This window comes from Sphaeramia orbicularis, chromosome 16 (genome assembly GCF_902148855.1).
Source record: "Sphaeramia orbicularis chromosome 16, fSphaOr1.1, whole genome shotgun sequence".
Classification (NCBI taxonomy): Eukaryota; Metazoa; Chordata; class Actinopteri; order Kurtiformes; family Apogonidae; genus Sphaeramia; species Sphaeramia orbicularis.
In genome coordinates this window covers 14,191,568-14,210,904 of record NC_043972.1, presented here as the reverse complement: position 1 = coordinate 14,210,904, position 19,337 = coordinate 14,191,568, and the positions used below count along the sequence as shown (strand labels likewise).

The 19,337-nt window shown below is 37.5% G+C and overlaps 1 protein-coding gene across 1 annotated transcript in view; it reads left to right on the top strand.

Moving 5' to 3' along the window:
- The window catches only part of LOC115435301 (myelin basic protein-like), a 250,896-nt gene that overhangs the window by 19,048 nt on the left and 212,511 nt on the right, over positions 1 to 19,337 (top strand). Inside the window, exon 4 of the mRNA XM_030157618.1 lies at positions 10,750 to 10,825. Coding sequence (XP_030013478.1) covers positions 10,750 to 10,825 — 76 coding nt within the window. The remainder of the gene's footprint in view (positions 1 to 10,749; positions 10,826 to 19,337) is intronic.

The following is a 19,337-nucleotide window of genomic DNA, read 5'->3' as shown; positions in this document are numbered from 1 at the left end:
GAAAATAATTCCAATTGTGCTAAATTTTCTTTAGACATTTCAGGTTGTTCATATTTGTTCAGGTTATTCACATTTTATTGTTACAGGATAGTTTGTAAATGTAAATATTTTCAGAATTTAATGTTATTTTTTTGCACTAAAACAAAGACAAACATTTGAAGTTGTCATTATTTATAAGCATAGTGTAATATTATTGTTTTCACATCAAACCTAGAAGAAAATCTGGAGTCATTCTTTTTTGTCGGTTATTCTGCTGTTATTATTTGACTGTAGATCATATTGGTCTGTATGTGGAACTGGAACTAAAATGAGTTCCACAGCTTTGACTGTGGAACTTTTGCACTTTGTAAATTCATCCCACAGGCCGGATTGGAACCTTTGGCGGGCCGCATGTTTGAGACCCCTGATCTAAAGTAAATCAGACCAGTCAAATAATAACACAAGCGCCTATAAATAATGACAATTACTAACTATTCTTTACGTTTTAGGGTAAAAAAAATAACATTAAATTATGAAAATTTTTACATTTTACAAACTATCCAAACAAAAAAAGATGTGAATAACCTGAAAGAAACTGAAAATACTTTAGAAAAATCAGTTCAGTTTTCACAACATTATACTTTATTTTATCATATATACAAGTGTGTTACAGATCAGATCTACAAAGGCACAGAATATTTAGTAAAGGTGTCAAACATAAGGCCCATGGGCCAAAACTGACACCGCCAAAGGGTCCAATCTGGCCCATGGGATGAATTTATGAAAAGCCAAATTTACACTGACGATATTAACAATCAAACATGTAGATATAATTTAGTTCAGATTCCATATTCAGACCAATATGATCTTTGACTGTTTATTTGACTGTAGGTCATATTGGTCTGTATGTGGAACCGGAACTAAAATGAGTTCCACAGCTTTGATGCATGTTTGAGACCCCTGCTGCACATGTATTAGACAGAGGTTCATTAGCCGACTGACAGGGGTTCTAAGGGGTAAAGGTTCTGGAATTAGACCTAGAACACAGATCTAAGGGCACATTTGGATTTTTTTGTCTATAATATTGGAAAGTGTGTTAATTATCCTCCTCCAAACTTCGTGCATATGTTCACATTTCCACATACAGTGAAACAAAGTACCCCTGTCAGTTCCATATTTTATGCAGGTGTCTGGGATATTGGGGTTGAATTTGTTCAGTTTTTCAGGAGTTCTATAGGTTCTCATAAGCCAGTGATATTGAATTAATTTAAATCTGCTGTTAATGGATATTGTTTGTGCCTGGGAACAAGCTTCACAGTGCATTAATTCACTTTCATACGTACTCTGAAATCCAACTATAAACTCCTGTTTCCTGCCGTTTCCTCTGAGGTGTTGGCCATAGTTGTGAAATATTCGGTTATTTTTCAGCGGATCGTAGCGTCGGATGTTGCACTAAATTGGATTAAAGTGGAGACAGACAGCCATTATGTGGATATTAGGACGTCGGGGGTCAGACTGTGCAGATCAGATGTGTTACAGCAGAAACATCAGCTCGTCTGCTCAAACATTCGTGTTGTTTTTAATTGGTCGTGAGGAAAGGTCCGCTGTGGTGACCTGGAGCCGAAAACGAGCGACTCTAACAGCTCTGTAATTAAATCCAACAAATATGTCGGGGAGGTTTTTGGACTTTTCCCTCTGCTCTTTGGGCACAGCGATGAGCGTTCAGATGGAGCGGAAACATCAGCCTTAAACTGGGACGGTTTTAAAGACATGGTGTAATTAACCCCCATCCCCCTGAAGCCCCTTTGGTCACAGCTTTTTCAAAACCACCGCCACTCTAATGAGTTTGGATGTGTCGGCGAGGCGGCAGTCGAATGTGACGAGGTCGACGGTTTGTTGTCAGCGTCTCAAAACAAAACAAAAACAAAACGGAAACCAATTGGTCCTTCATTATTAAGTGAAATACCTTATTTCCTCTTGCGTATTTATAATTGCTCTTTAACCAAGCAAAAATAAGTTTTATCTGATTACTTGATTAATCGAAGGAATTTTCAGTAGAATACTCAAATACTAAAATATTTGATAGCTGCAGCCCTGATTTTAACATCACAAATTTCTGCCGATCCCAGACATTCAAAACGGAGCCTTTTTTTCTCCTAAAATTAACTTGTTTTTAATCCTATAATAGTTTTCTCTCCTCTGTTTCAAATCCAGGTTAATGTCAGAGGACATTTAGTCTATATAATGTATATTATTGTGGATGGAGGCAGTAAAGCCAGGTGTAGATTACTGCACAAAGGGAGAACTGGATTTTCCTTGGTCAGGATATGTACAGTCAGTCCAGCTGGATTTCCAAGGCTGACAATTAATACTGAACAAACAAGAACGCAAACTATGAATTATGAAAGAGCTGCAGCATCTGAAACCGACCAGAATGAACATTTGACACATAAACAGAACCACACATAAACAGAACCACAGATAAACAGAACCACACATGAACAGAACCATACATAAACAGAACCACACATAAACAGAACCACACATAAACAGAACCACAGATAAACAGAACCACACATAAACAGAACCACAGATAAACAGAACCACACATGAACAGAACCACAGATAAACAGAACCACACATGAACAGAACCATACATAAACAGAACCACACATAAACAGAACCACACATAAACAGAACCACAGATAAACAGAACCACACATAAACAGAACCACAGATAAACAGAACCACACATGAACAGAACCACAGATAAACAGAACCACACATGAACAGAACCACACATAAACAGAACCACACATGAACAGAACCACAGATAACAGAACCACACATGAACAGAACCATACATAAACAGAACCACAGATAAACAGAACCACACATGAACAGAACCATACATAATCAGAACCACACATGAACAGAACCACAGATAAACAGAACCACACATGAACAGAACCACACATAAACAGAACCACAGATAAACAGAACCACACATAAACAGAACCACACATAAACAGAACCACACATAAACAGAACCACAGATAAACAGAACCACACATAAACAGAACCACACATAAACAGAACCACACATAAACAGAACCACACATAAACAGAACCACACATAAACAGAACCACACATAAACAGAACCACAGATAAACAGAACCACACATAAACAGAACCACAGATAAACAGAACCACACATAAACAGAACCACACGTAAACAGAACCACAGTGCTGTAGTTTCACAGCCACAGTTTGTCTGCTATGAATAGGGATTGGCTCTCTGAACTACATTTTTTTATTAGTAATATTTTTTAAATTTTCATCAATTACTACAAATTTCAGTCGACCCCAAGGTTGAAAAACACTGCTGTAAGGACTCCCATTAGAACAGACCTAGATATAGTTGTGTTGTGTTTTGCAATTAGGAGTTCAGAGCTGGAGTTACAGTCGTTTAAATGACTGTGTTTGTAAAATTGGCATCGGTGACACAACTGTCTTCAAAGGGTTAATGCTGACCCACTGGGCTGTGATGGGCAGTGATCACACTGGAGGGGGGGGATTTGCCTGCAAAACAAACACAAGAGAGAAAAGAACAGGAGAAAGGAAGAGGAGTTACCTGAGATTGGAATCTGTAGAGTTGGTTTTTACTGTATTTAACTGTATTTTATTCCTTCAAACTCAAGTTTATTGTCCTTCAATCATTAGACACGATCAGAACCAAATAAAGTTACCCAGGTATCAATGTATGCATAGAATAGAATAGAATAGAATAGAATAGAATAGAATAGAATAGAATAGAATAGAATAGAATAGAATAGGCTTTATTGTCATAATGCAGGTTGGTTTCTATCAGTGACAGTGCACTGTACGACTAATAACAACACAATAAAATACAGACATATAAAAAATAAAAAATAAAAATAAATAAATAAACATATATCTATCTATCTATCTATCTATCTATATCTATATATATATATAGATATATATAGATAGATAGATAGATAGATAGATAGATAGATAGATAGATAGATAGATAGATATATAGTGTATTTGTCGACCCACTGTGATCTGGAAGTTATAATGTACATGTGTAAATGATAAACTAAAGCATAGTAGTGTTGACATAAAAAAAAGAAATCAGTTTGTTCATGTTATTAACATTGTTTGAAAGGATAGTTTGTAGATGTAAATATTTTCATAATGTAATTTTACTTTTTTCACTGTGAAAAATAGAGAAACGTTTGGAGTTGACATTATTTATTTCTGTTATTATTTTACTGGTTCAGATCAAATTTAGCTGAATGTGGAACTGAACTAAAATGAGTTTGACAGCCCTGATCTACATGATCAGTAAAAATATAGGATTTACACTGAAAAATGTAAAATACAGAGGATAATATTATTTAATAATGGTGTTAAATCACTTAGTAAAGGTTAAATATAGAGAACAGTTCAGTTGAGGTCTGTACTAAAAGTATGTGTGGGTGTTTAAGGGTTAATATTCTCTGTGTTGACGGTTTCACTCTAAAGTTTCCCACTCAGAGTGACTTTATCATCCAGATGAGGGAGCTTCAGGCCTGGACATGAGCGTCCACTGTGTCCACTGCGTCCTTCACTGTCCTGCGTCTGTAAATCAGACAGAACAGAGGCTGTGTAGAGTCTTAGTGTCAGGATGAGACCACATGTCCACATTGGACGGGTCCTCCACTTCTGAAAGACTGAAAAAACATGAAGGAGTGAAGGATGACAGACATAAAAGGCCTGAAGAAAAATGTATTTATTTATTTATTTGCACATCATTAAACGGCAAGAGAAAATTAAGGAAACGGCAACATTCAAACAAGTAACATCATTGTGCTGGAGAGGTTAGAAGCCAAAAAAGGCTTACATGAATAACGCCCTGGAAATGAACAATACACAGGAAAAAAGAAAGAGAAGAAAAAAGAATTAAAAGTACATTATAACTGAATTAATAAAGTAAAAAAGAAGATAAAAGAAATTATTGGGTTCAAATGTCTGATTTCAGTCCAATTATCTGAAAATTACACTTATCAAGTCAAAATAATAAAATATTATCAAAGGATTATAGAATGAAAAAAGTCTTATTTGAAGCAGAAAATACTTGTTTTAACTCTTAGGAGGAATTATTATTTTTTTATCGATGGTATATATAATTATATATGTTCTTATGCAGATGTAGTCCAGTCAGGACGGTGAGGTCGGTGAGGACAGACCCTGGGTGGAACAGCTTCAGCTCCTTTAGAAACACAGAGAATTACTGAACATGAGTCATGTTCAAGTGTCTGTGAACCCTGGAGTTTAATGAACCCCTGGTGGACAGGAGGTGTGAAGACAGACAGACAGACAGGAGGTGTGAAGACAGACAGACAGACAGACAGACAGACAGAAGGACAGACAGAGAGACAGGAGGTGTGAAGACATGTCCTCAGACCACAGACAGTAGGAGTACACAGACAGACACACAGATCTGATTCTGAATGCGCTGTTTGTGTTGCAGAATTTTAGCGCTGAGGAAAAGTGTAAAACTGAGCAGAGAATTAACACTGTGTGAATGTTAGTTTGGACAGAATCCACAGATGTGTTTTAATGTTGTGTTTTTACATCCATCTTATTTTTATGGTATATTATATATCATATATCTATGGTATAGTATATATCATATATTTGTGGTATAGTACATATAATATATTTATGGTATATTATATATATCATATATTTATGGTATAGTATATATAATATATTTATGGTATATTATATATCATATATTTGTGGTATATTATATATCATATATTTATGGTATAGTATATATCATACACTACCAGGCAAAAGTTTGACTCACCTGGTTTTTCTTTATTTTTATGACTATTTTCATTGTAGATTCTCACTGAAGGCATCAAAACTATGAATGAACACATATGGAATTATGTAGTTTAAAAAGGTGTGACAAAACTCAAAGCATGTTTTATATTTTAGATTCTTCAAAATAGCCACATTTTGCTTTTATTACTGCTTTGTGCATTCTTGGCATTCTCTTGATGAGCTTCATGAGGTAATCACCTGAAATGTTTTCCAAAAGTCTGGAAGGAGTTCCAAATGATGCTGAGCTCTTGTTGACCATCTGTGGTCCATCTCATGTCATTTAAATAAGAAGGTGAGTCCAAACTTTTGCCTGGTAGTGTATATTTATGGTATAGTATATATAATATATTTATGGTATAGTATATATATCCTTTATTTCTGGTATGTTCATGGTACCTCTGCTGGTACCTGGTGTGTTTGTTGCTCCGTTCTCATGAACATGTCGCTACATTTGGTCCAAACATTCACTTGGGCTGGAGCTCAAACTGATAAGGTGTTGGAAGTGAAGGTCACCGTGGCCCAGAATTCCTGCAGAAACTTTGACGTGTTTTTGCTGAGTCTTCATTTACTCTGGTGTGAAAACACAGATGTCCAAGTAAAACTGTGAAGTTAGTGGTGTTGAAAGGATGAATAAAACCAGACCCATTATACACAATAAAAACAGAATTTTCACCAATATTATATTTAGTTCAGGAAGAGACAGAAAAAACAGGATTATATGGAGGAAAATACAACTGTCAACCAATCAGATGGATGGGATCAGGGGATAGCTGACTGGTGTTATATAGAGTTGTAATACTTGTATATAGTTGAATATATTTGTATATAGTTGTAATAGTTGTACATAGTTGTATATAGTTGTAATTGTTGTATATAGTTGAATATATTTGTATATAGTTGTAATACTTGTATATAGTTGAATATATTTGTATATAGTTGTAATACTTGTATATAGTTGAATATATTTGTATATAGTTGTAATACTTGTATATAGTTCTCTTTTTGAGCTTTTCAGTTATTCTAAGTTATAAAAATGGTTTGTTCAACATATGCTTTCGGTGACAGTTTTCCTTCTGGGATTTCCTGTTTTTTGTGTGATTTTAGGTTCATTGTGCTCCTACATTATGTCAAATATAATAAATAACTGTACAGTCAAACAGGTGAAGATGGACTGAAGAAAATAAGACCAGACAAAGAAACAGTTAAATAATGACGAACATGAAGACCAAACCAAAAGTATTAGAGAAAACCCACTGCAGACTACTGACATATAAGACATGAATGTGGACGTGTATAGACACTGTTTTAGGTGTATATATTTGTACTTTGACTGTTTTTAGGTGCATATATAGTTGTACTTTGACTGTTTTTAGGTGTACATATTTGTACTTTGACTGTTTTTAGGTGTATATATTTGTACTTTGACTGTTTTTAGGTGTATATGTTTGTACTTTGACTGTTTTTAGGTGTACATATTTGTACTTTGACTGTTTTTAGGTGTATATATTTGTACTTTGACTGTTTTAGGTGTATATATTTGTGCTTTGACTGTTTTAGGTGTACATATTTGTACTTTGACTGTTTTTAGGTGTATATATTTGTACTTTGACTGTTTTACGTGTATATATTTGTACTTTTACTGTTTAGGTGTATATATTTGTACTTTTACTGTTTTTAGGTGTATATATTTGTACTTTTACTGTTTTAAGTGTATATATTTGTACTTTTCCTGTTTTAGGTGTATATATTTGTACTTTTACTGTTTTTAGGTGTATATATTTGTACTTTTACTGTTTTAGGTGTATATATTTGTACTTTGACTGTTTTAAGTGTGTATATTTGTACTTTTCCTGTTGCATTTGTTGTATTTATGGCTGAACATTCTGACTGGACTCATTGTTTTTTTCCTGCTGATTTGAACAGAGTTTGACTCAACACTGATTAAAGTGTCTTTTAATCCTCAGTGTGCGATTATCGCAGCCGTCCCACCGGTTTACAGACGCTGGTTTAGTTTGATTTGCGCAGGTTATTTATGACACAGACAAACGGCTGCATCCGAACACACAGATTTATCAAACATAGAACTGTTCCTAAACTCACACATTTGTTTAATTGAATGAAAATCCAGTTTTAAATCTGCGTTTCACATAATTGACAGAACAAATCCTCCCTCGTTAACCTTCACATAACTTCCATTAGTAACCACTCCTCTGTTGTGCGTGTTGCCATAGAATCCGCAGCTGCATCAGTAGATCCACTGGAGGTCAAACCCACGGTCTGTTATTATTGACAGAGGGAATCTACGCTGTCAGCTGGAGGGGTTCAGTACTGGCACTGACGGGAATAAAACAGAACAACACCACAACATGACGCTGGGGTTTGGCACATTAGTGTCATTACCAGTACGTTCAGAGCGCAGACAAATGTGGAGGTAAACATGACTACAGAGGCCGGGTCGGACCTTTGAAGTGTGTTTGGTTTATGGTAGTTACAGAACATACACCCCCCCCCCCCCCCCCACACACACACACACACACACGCACACACACACACACGCACACACACACTGGTTCACTGTTCTGAAAACGTATGTAGTACCAAATCATAACAAAAGTTATGACACTTTACATATAGAGCCGGTCCAAACCTGACTGAAAGCAATTTACAGAAACCAACACAATCCTCCAGGAATAAAGACTAGTGAGAAAAGACAGAGGAAGGAAAAAGTACCTTTAACAGGTTAAAACCTGGACCAGACCCAGACTGAGGAGGATGGACAAGTGACAGGAGGAGAGAAAGGGTTAAAGAGAGAGAGAGAGAGAGAGACTGGGGGAGAAGGGGGGAAGTAGGGGGAGACACATGGATGCAAGTGATGCACAGAAAACTGAACTAGAACTGTTAAAAGGAGATCAGCTAGAGTTAGAATAAGTACTAAAAACCATAACAAATGTACATGACTGTTAATACTAGTACTACATAACATATATGTGTGTGTGTGTGTGTGTGTGTGTGTGTATATACAGGGTGGGGAAGCAAAATTTACAATGAGCATTTAGTTGTTTTTTCTCAGCAGGCACTACGTCAATTGTTTTGAAACTAAACATCTATTGATGTCATAATCATACCTAACACTATTATCCATACCTTTTCAGAAACTTTTGCCCATATGAGTAATCAGGAAAGCAAACGTCAAAGAGTGTGTGATTTGCTGAATGCACTCGTCACACCAAAGGAGATTTCAAAAATAGTTGGAGTGTCCATAAAGACTGTTTATAATGGAAAGAAGAGAATGACTATGAGCAAAACTATTACGAGAAAGTCTGGAAGATACTATTAAAGAAGAATGGGAGAAGTTGTCACCCGAATATTTGAGGAACACTTGCGCAAGTTTCAGGAAGCGTGTGAAGGCAGTTATTGAGAAAGAAGGAGGACACATAGAATAAAAACATTTTCTATTATGTCAATTTTCTTGTGGCAAATAAATTCTCGTGACTTTCAATAAACTAATTGGTCATACACTGTCTTTCAATCCCTGCCTCAAAATATTGTAAATTTTGCTTCCCCACCCTGTGTATATATATATATATGTATATATATTATATATATATATATATATATATATATATATATATATATATATATATATATATATATATATATATATATATATATATATATATATATATATGTATGTATGTATGTATTTATAATAGAGGAATAGAAGCTGGGAGTGGGATGTTAAAAGTATGTCCAGTTTCACACCAGTGTTAGTTACATTAGTTATGGACCACACCCCCACATATATAAGTGCTGGCCCTACCCCATGTACATACACCACCCCCACCCCCCCACTCAGAGAAATCAATAAGATACTGAATTTCATAAAGGGCCCACATCGTTTAGCCTTCATGGGGTGCACAGTTGCTAGCGGCGCCCCAGTGTGTGTATGTATATAACAGAGGCGATTTCTCATAGACTGCAGTGGAAGCTCAGCTCCCCCTAAAATGACTCAGATTAAATGGTTAAATATGTACGCTTGTGTTGACGTTTCATTGACTACAAATGTGTCAGAACACGTTCATCTCACAGACGAGTTCGTTCAGAATCAGCTTTATCACAAATCAACAGACTGGATGTTGTTCACTTCTCATACATTCTCATGTCTCTCTTTTCTCATTCGATCTCTGCTCAGTGCATTTGCCCGTAGACGCTCAGCGTCCATGCACTTCAATGGGACTGAGTGGAACTGTTTTTTTCATTGCCTCAAAACTGGACGTTAATTGGATAAATGCTACAATGTTGTCCCGCCCCCGGACGCTCAGCTTCTCTGGGGGTGAATGGAGCAGTGGGCGGAGCTCGACTGACCATTTTCTTAAAAAGGAATGGAGGACCGAATTTATGTTTAAATAGCTTGACAAATTTTTTAATTTTTTTTTATGTAAGTCGACAATGAGCTTCCCTTCTCTGAAAGATGAGCGGCCCCCACTGGTGTATTTATTTATTTATGTATTTATTTATTTCACATTCATATTTGAAATCCACACTTCAGTCAAATTCCCACACATGTATAAACTCTATTTGTTCTGAAGAGACTTTCATTCCTAGTCTGATCTGACTGTAATTATCCACCTCTGGTGTCCAAACAGGGGTGGGGGTCCTCCTTGTGCTCTGGTCTGGGATGGGGGGTCCTCCTGGTGTTCTGATCTGGGGTGGGGGGGTCCTCCTTGTTTTGTGGTGTGGTGGGGGTCCTCCTGGTGTTCTGGTCTGGGGGGGGGGGTTCCTCCTTGTGCTCTGGTCTGGGTCTGTGCTTGGTTGCCATGGCGCCTCCATCCTCACCTCCTCTGTCTCTGTCTCTGTTCCTGTTAAAGGTGTCGTCACCTGAACCCACAGCGGCGCTGACGACGGCAGAGACGGCGGATCCAGAACCCCAGGACGAAGTGTTCGGTAAGACGATAAATCTGTAAACGGACGGTGAATGTACACGACAGTTCAGAGGATGAACAGAAAAAACAAACAGAAAAACAAACAGAAAAAACAAACAGAAAAACAAACAGAAGAAGTCCGACATTGACACGTCATTGATCCAACTCCATGGGTTTCACTGGTGAATCAATGTTGTAGAAGATGATGGTGTTTCCACAGTAACTATGGAACCTCTGAATGTCCAAATATGGTCATATCTGATGACCATGAAAAGATGAAGAACTGTATTTTACACCAATTACTGATAATATTAGAATATGCACAATATATAATATATGTGTATTTATAATCACAGGATTAAATATGATAAAGTGATAACAGTAACATTGATATAAGTAATAAGTAGTATAAGTAATAGCAGTAAATAATAATAATAATAATAATAATAATAATAATACAGGGACAGATGGAAGTGGACTGGATTGTGCTTCATTTCCAGGTCCAGTTGATGTCCTATTGATATTTGTATTGATTCCTTTTGCTGTGGTTATAGAATCAGTCGAACACATGTTGAACCAGTCGCTCTCAGCCCTGATCAACCTCAGATTATGGAACAGAACCAGGTCATGGTCCAGAGACGCTGGTGTCCATGGATGGAACTGAGCATGTGTCAGTGGATATGATGATGTCATCATAGGCGTTGGTCTGGAGGTCCTGAACGTTCATCAGATGGATGTGTTCGCTGATCGATCGGCTCCTGCTTCAGTCCATTAACGACCCTGGTCTTAAACTGGGTCATTAATGGGTGGTGGTGGTGGGGGGGGGGGGGGTTATTAGACTCACATGTGCACTGACTCCAGACTGAATCTGACCTTTGACCTCTGCAAAAAGGAAAAAAATTAATAAAGTTTAAAAAAAAAAAGAATAAGCAACAAAATTAACAAAAAGAGGCAAAGTAATTGATAAAATGAACAAAAATGAATAAAAACTCAATAAAATAATAAATAATGTGAAAAAATAAGCAAAAAAATTACTAAAATAAAGTAAAAAAAGAATAAATAAGCAGCAAAATTAACAAAAAGAGGCAATGTATTAGATAAAATGAACAATTAATTAATAATAAATCAACAAAATAATATTTAACATTAACAAACTAAGCCACAAACTGAACAAAATTGATGAAAAACAAATAAAATGGAGAAAACAAACAAAACAAAATGTCATCTTCTGCAACAAGTTAAATAGAGAAAAATATCATCACAGAAATAGCTGTAGGTCTTTAAGGGTTACATCTGCAGCTGAAATGAAAACATATAAAGCTGTAAAACAGCAAAAATTATCATTGCTTCCTTTCATATTGTCTATATTTAAAAGTAACTAATAACTCAGTCAAAAAAACTACAAAAATTTAATTGGCCAATTATTTTTATGTTCATTTAATGATATATTTTGCTAAAAAAGTCACTGTTTCTTCAGTTTTATCTGTTTTTGATGTAATAACCTTTGAATTTACTCTGAGCTATAACGAACATCTACATGATCAGTGAATTAAATACAGAAAGTACAGGATTTATAATGAAAAAAACACAAAATGCAGAGGTAAATATGATAATAAATAGTGATAAATCCTTAAAGAAAAGTTAAATATGCCATCACAGAAATAGCTGTAGGTCTTTAAGGGTTAAATTTGCAGCTGAAATTAGAACATGTAAAGCTCTAAAATAGCAAAGATTATCATTGTTTCCTTTCATATTGTCTTTATTTAAAAGTAACTAATAACTCAATCAAGCCCTGCGATGAACTGGCTACATGTCCAGAGTGAACCCCACCTTCGCCCATAAGTAGCTGGGATAGGCTCCAAGCGACCCCCGTGACCCTAGTGAGGATAAAGCAGGTTCAGATAATGAATGAATGAATAATAACTCAATCAAAAAAACTACAAAATTCAATTGGTCAATTATTTTTGTGTTCATTTATTGATATATTTTGCTAAAAAAGTCACTTTTTCTTCAGTTTTCTCTGTTTCTGATGTAATAACCTTTGAATTTACTCTGAGCTTTAATGAACATCTACATGATCAGTGAATTAAATATAGAAATATACAGTATTTATACTGGAAAAAAAAACCCACAAAATGCAGAGGTAAATATGAAAATAAATAAAAGTTAAATATAGAGAAAAATACCATCACAGAAATAGCTGTAGGTCTGTAAGGGTTAAATTTGCAGCTGAAATGAAAACATATAAAGCTGTAAAACAGCAAAGATTATCAATGGTTTCATTTTATATTGTCTTTATTTAGAAGTAACTAATAACTCAGTCAAAAAAACTACAAAAATTCAATTGGTCAATTACTTTTGTGTTCATTTATTGATATATTTTGCTAAAAAAAATCACTTTTTCTTCAGTTTTCTCTGTTTCTGTTGTAATGACCTTTGAATTTACTCTGAGCTTTAATGAACATCTACATGATCAGTGAATTAAATATAGAAAATTACATGATTTACTCTGAAAAAATGCTAAATACAGAGAATAATGTCATTATAAATGGTGATCAATCACTTTAGAAAAGTTAAATACAGATCATATTTTGGAGCTGAGGTAACCCTGGGTGTTTGAGGGTTAATGTTTGACCGTAGATGTTGTCCTCTGACTGTCTGTAAAACTCATTTTCTTATCAGCGTACAGTCGTACAGATGGAACAGGACACATTATAAGTGGATCTGTGCACCGAGGCAGTGCACATTTAACCCCATTAGTCGGATTCAGGGACGACTCACGCAAATACGAGGAAGTTCCACCAAACTGAGGCGGTGTGAGTGTTTTATGACGGACGGCTCGGCGGTGTTTTATCTGAGTCTGTTTTGGAGTCGGTGTCATCAGGCGGCGTCCGGACTCGTCTCGGTCCGTCCAGCGTCTGGGGACGTCGCCGCGCTGCACTTCCTGTTTGCGCTGCTTTTCCAGCCGAGGACAAACACTAACGTCAGCGGTGAGGTAGTTAAAAGCCCATTACAGGTCCATTACCTGGGCCAGGCCGGTGCAGAATACACCCCCCACCATCACCTGCCTATGCACCCCCCACCCCACCGACTCACCCCCCCATCCGGCTAAAAGAGGGTCACTTTTTCTGCACCATCTCAGACTGAACTGGTCGGTAACAGCTGATGAACGCTGGTGGTTGAACTGCTGAACATGAACCTTAATCAGGTGAAAAAACAGGTTCATGATGAGTCACAGCCGACGCTTTTCTATTGGACGTGTGCGCAAAAGTTTACCGATATTTACTAAATGTCCAAAAAACACAAGGGCGTTGTTCCATTAAGGCAAAGGCAAGGCAGAGTTATTAGTATAGCACAATTCATACACAAGGCAATTCACAGTGCTTTACAAAATAGAAAAGAGACAGATTAAAAACACACAAATACAATTAAAACATAATCAAACATAAATAATAATCAATTAAAACAAAGTAAAAGGTCAGAGGTCAGATAGAAGCCTTTCAGTTGTTCTATGCACAGTTGAACAGAGCCATTTTCAGCCTGAACTTAAATATTGTCAGAGTGGAGGTCTGTCTCACATCATCAGGAAGACTGATTAACGATGATGAGATTAACAGGAAAAGTGACTATTTATGGTCATTTCCAAACACATTCCAAGACAGTGACAGTTGTCAGGTCCAGTGGGAAATGGGGCTGTAAGAAAATATTGGTTCTGCAGTGTATCGCAATATTTCATTTCACAATCCTGTATCAATATTAAAAAGTACTGTATCGATATTTTTAGGTATTTATTCAAACGCAGATTTGTCGCGGTTTGTCTGCGCTGCGATTCCGCCGCTGGTATATCCTGTCATTGAACCGGATCGTGGCGTTGATGAGTTAGAATGTCTTCATGGACATGATGGAGCCAAACGCAGTTCGGCCCATCTGTTTGTGGGAGCGGTGCACCCCCGACTAAATACTCGCACAAATGCGGGGTCGGTATCAGAACGTTTTCCCTGGAGGTTGGTCTAGTCCACGGTCAGTGAGACAGAAGCTGAAAATATCCTCCAGGCTCCTGATTCAGGCCACAGATATGTAATGCATTTGTGAAGCTTCAGTAGGTGGAGAAAAGAGAAATGAGCGAAAAGTTTCACTTTCACTTCTGGGGGGGCACGGACTGCACTGTACCCCCATAGTATTAGAAGTAGGACGGAAAGTGACACACGCACGTGCGCAGTTACCAGCCAACACACACGATTCCCCCGGCTGTACTGCGGGCATGCAAGTAACCCCACACACACACACACACACACACACACACACACACACACACACACATGAAACGCATGAAGTTCAGGTTCTCAGGAAAATCACCACGTATCAATGAATTGTTAATTGATCGATAAGGGCAGCCAACTAACGATTAATGAATTAATTGATAATTTGCATCCCTAATTTGTGTCGTATCACCAGATTCTTGCTGATACACAGCCGTAGTGGTAAAGGGTCAGTGCTTGTATAATTTTATTGTGATTAAAGTGCTTTACATTCATCCACTCACACTCATACTGACAGACCAGAACAGACCAGAACAGACCAGACCAGACCAGAACAGAACAGACCAGACCAGAACAGACCTACTGGGAGAAATTTAGAGTCAAGGACACTTCGACATGTGGCAGGATTCAAACCACTGACCCTTCAGTCTTTGGCTGACCCACTCTACCAACTGAGCCACAGATGCCCCAAGTTCTATTCACTCATAATTTAAGGGTCAATGGAAAACAGACGAATGATGTTATAAACAGGAAGGAAATTAAAGACAGTTCAATGTTTGAACCAAACACACTTTATGTCTGTGTTCAATGAAAAACACTGTGTGTGTGTGTGTGTGTGTGTATATATGTGTGTGTGTGTCCAGTGTATTTCCCTCTGTGGTTTAATGTAAAGTGTGTGTGTATCTGTGTGTATCTGTGTGTGTGTGTGTGTGTGTGTGTGTGTGTGTGTGTGTCCAGTGTATTTCCCTCTTTGGTTTAATGTAAAGTGTGTATGTGTGTGTGTGTGTGTGTCCAGTGTATTTCCCTCTGTGGTTTAATGTAAAATGTGTGTGTATCTGTGTGTGTGTGTGTATGTGTGTGTCCAGTGTATTTCCCTCTGTGCTTTAATGTAAAGTGTGTGTGTGTGTGTGTGTGTGTCTAGTGTATTTCCCTCTGTGCTTTAATGTAAAGTGTGTGTATGTGTGTGTGTGTGTGTGTGTGTGTGTGTGTGTCCAGTGTATTTCCCTCTGTGCTTTAATGTAAAGTGTGTGTATGTGTGTGTGTGTGTGTGTGTGTGTCTAGTGTATTTCCCTCTGTGCTTTAATGTAAAGTGTGTGTATGTGTGTGTGTGTGTGTGTGTGTGTCCAGTGTATTTCCCTCTGTGCTTTAATGTAAAGTGCAGCGTCTGTGTCACTCATTTGTCTCTGTGTCTGAGGCTGGTACTGGACGGTACCGGCCCTGGCACTGCCAACACCAGCCCCCCCCATAACCCCCCCTCCCCCTCCAGGGCTCCATCACTGGACCAGTGTTCTGGCTTTGACTCCATTGTTCTGTTCCCTCTCACCTCCAGGTCCTCCATCTTTAAGATTTAACCCTTAAACACCACAGGACCTTTCCTCCACTTTTAACCTTTATTCACTGATTTATCACCATTTATAAGAATATTATCATCTGTATTTTACATTTTTTTCAGTGTAAATCTTGTATTTTCTATATTTAATTGACAGATCATGTAGATGTTCATTAAAACTCAGAGTAAATTCAATGGTTATTAAATCAGAAACAGATCAAACTGAATAAACAGTGTCTTTTTCAGTCCAATCTGTCATGAACTGAACATAAACCCAGTGTGTCCATCCACTGTCACTGATCCAACTCCATGGGTTTGACTGGGGAATCAATGTTTACATTTTTTTTTTTTTTTTTAATTAATTTTGTTCATTTTGTTGCCTTTTTTGCTTTTTTTTCTTCAGTTTTTTTCAGTTTGTGTCCTTTTTTTTTTTAAATGTTACTTTTTACATTGTTGATTTATTATACATTTTTGTTCATTTTATTCATTACTTTGCTTCTTTTTGTTCATTTTGTTGCTTATTTTCTTCTTTTTTTCCAGTTTATTTTAGTCGATTTTTAGCTTGTTTTTTTTCACGTTATTTATTATTTTGTAGGTTTTTTATGTTCATTTTCTCCACTGTCATTGATCCAACTCCATGGGTTTGACTGGTGAATCAATGTTTGTCATTACTTGTTTTAGTTCATTTTCTTTTTTTTCAGTTTTATTCAGTTTGTGGCTTATTTTGCTAGTGTTTCTTATTATTTTATTGATTTATTAATCTTTATTCATTACTTTGCCTCTTTTTGTTCATTTTATTGCTTAATTTCTTTTTTTTTTTTTACTATGTTTCAGTAATTTTTTTTGCTTTTTTTTCCCCACATTATTTATTATTTTGTAGGTTTTTATTCATTTTTGTTCATTTTATCCACTGTCATTGATCCAACTCCATGGGTTTTACTGGTGAATCAATGTTGTAGAAGATGACGGTGTTTCCACGGTAACTACAGAGCCTCTGAACGTCCAAAGGGGTCATATCTGATGACCATGAAAAGATGAAGAACTGTATTTTGAACCAATTATTTCCATGGATTGATAGGATTAGTGGATCAACAGGTATTAAACAGTTTAGATCAGTAGATGGTAGGGATGGGAATCGATAAGAATTTAACGATTCTGATTCCATTATCGATTTTGCTTATCGATCTGATTCCTTATCGATTCTGTTATTGATTTTCATTGGGTGAGGGAATAAAAGAGTACAAACAGGTGTGTTTGCATTAACTGTCTTTTATATTTCCATCTCTGCACAGAAAATATACAATATGTACAAACAATAATAACAGACGACGCCGGGCCCTGTTCGGGGGTGGGGGGGGCGTGCAGTGAAAGTGAAACTGAAGACGCTTTACTATTTCCTTTATTGCCGCATGTACACGACATAGAGGCAGTTCAACTCGGCTCAGCTCGTTTCCCGTTGTTGTGCACCTCATTTTCTTTCCCATACCTTCAGAAACTTGTATTTGGGTATGATGTTCGTTGCCCACACCGGAACCGGAACTGGGCCCAATGTTCACTCTGCCGCCACATTCACAAGCGCCGCTAAGTAGCGAATCAAATACGTGACATTCCTGTAAATGAATCCCATGCTGTGGACAAATGTTTGAGCAGATTGGAAGGATTCCACCCTTTAGAAGAAGTCGAAGCTTTGATAGTGTTCAACTGGACCTGGTGTCGTCTGTTTGGACCGTTTCTGCCTCAGCACCATGTTGGCTACGTTCTGACCAAAACAATGCAGCGTACGCGTGACGTCATCGCACATGCACAACGAAGGCGGAATTGATAAGCAGAATTGTTAAACGGTTCTTGATTCCCATCCCTTGTATACTCAGTGCCAATGAAAACGCAACACTTGAAGATTCTTATATTTTTTTAAATCGATGGGGATTTTTATTCCATAAGCTCTTTGGAATTAATCATAGGCCATTTCTATACAGTAAAAATAAAAAATCACATCCAAATTTGTTGACAAAAAATAAGGATCAAGAAAGAAACTCAAGGACCCCCAAAACCAAAAGTCACAAAGCGGTCCTGGAGGTGCTACAGCTCAATGTAGCGATCCTGCTGTGGCGTGGTCACACGTGCTCATCCAGGACCAGGTCTGTCTGCAGTTGAGCCAGTTTCTTCATGCCTCTGTTGCATCCTGACTATGGTGGACACATTGCATCCAAAACGGCGCGCCACCTGCCGAGCACAGATTCCGGCCTCCAGGAGCCCCATAGCATGGCATCTTTGGTCACATGTCAGTCTAGGCATCGCTGAGTTATTGCAAATGATTTTGGTGCTTTTCAGCTTGCCTTTATATACAGAACATGACCACTCCTTAACTGACCACAATTCCTTAAGTTGAGCTGCTCATTGCTGAGCAATGAGAAAAACAAGTCTTATGAATGCAGACAAGTTTATTCAAGCGTGACAATAGCTCAACCCGTCTCAGGTTGTTAAGAAATTGTCTGGGATTATCTTATACAGGTGAAACTTAAACATATTGATGCAGCTCAGGAACAATAAAACACATTCAAGTGTTGCGTTTTCATTGGCACTGAGTGTAGATGGTTTAGGTTAAAGGTGGACGTTTGGGTCTTTAAGGGTTAAAGGTGGACGTTTGGGTCTTTAAGGGTTAAAGGTGGACGTTTGGGTCTTTAAGGGTTAACTCTGGGATGCTTTGGTCTTAAATTCTCCATCCGTTCATTCTCTCCTGCCTCGTTTTCAGACTGAATCTCATGTCCGTGTGTTTTCCCGCCGTGTTCATGCGTCCGTTTGTCCGTCATTTCAGATCCACGTCATCCGTCCTCGACCATCTGGACGGACAATCGCTGAGTGTATGTGTCCGTTAACAGCTGCTCTATGAGGCCGGGGCTGATGGGTACAAAAGTACGAGCCTCACTACTGCGCCCCATATGTCC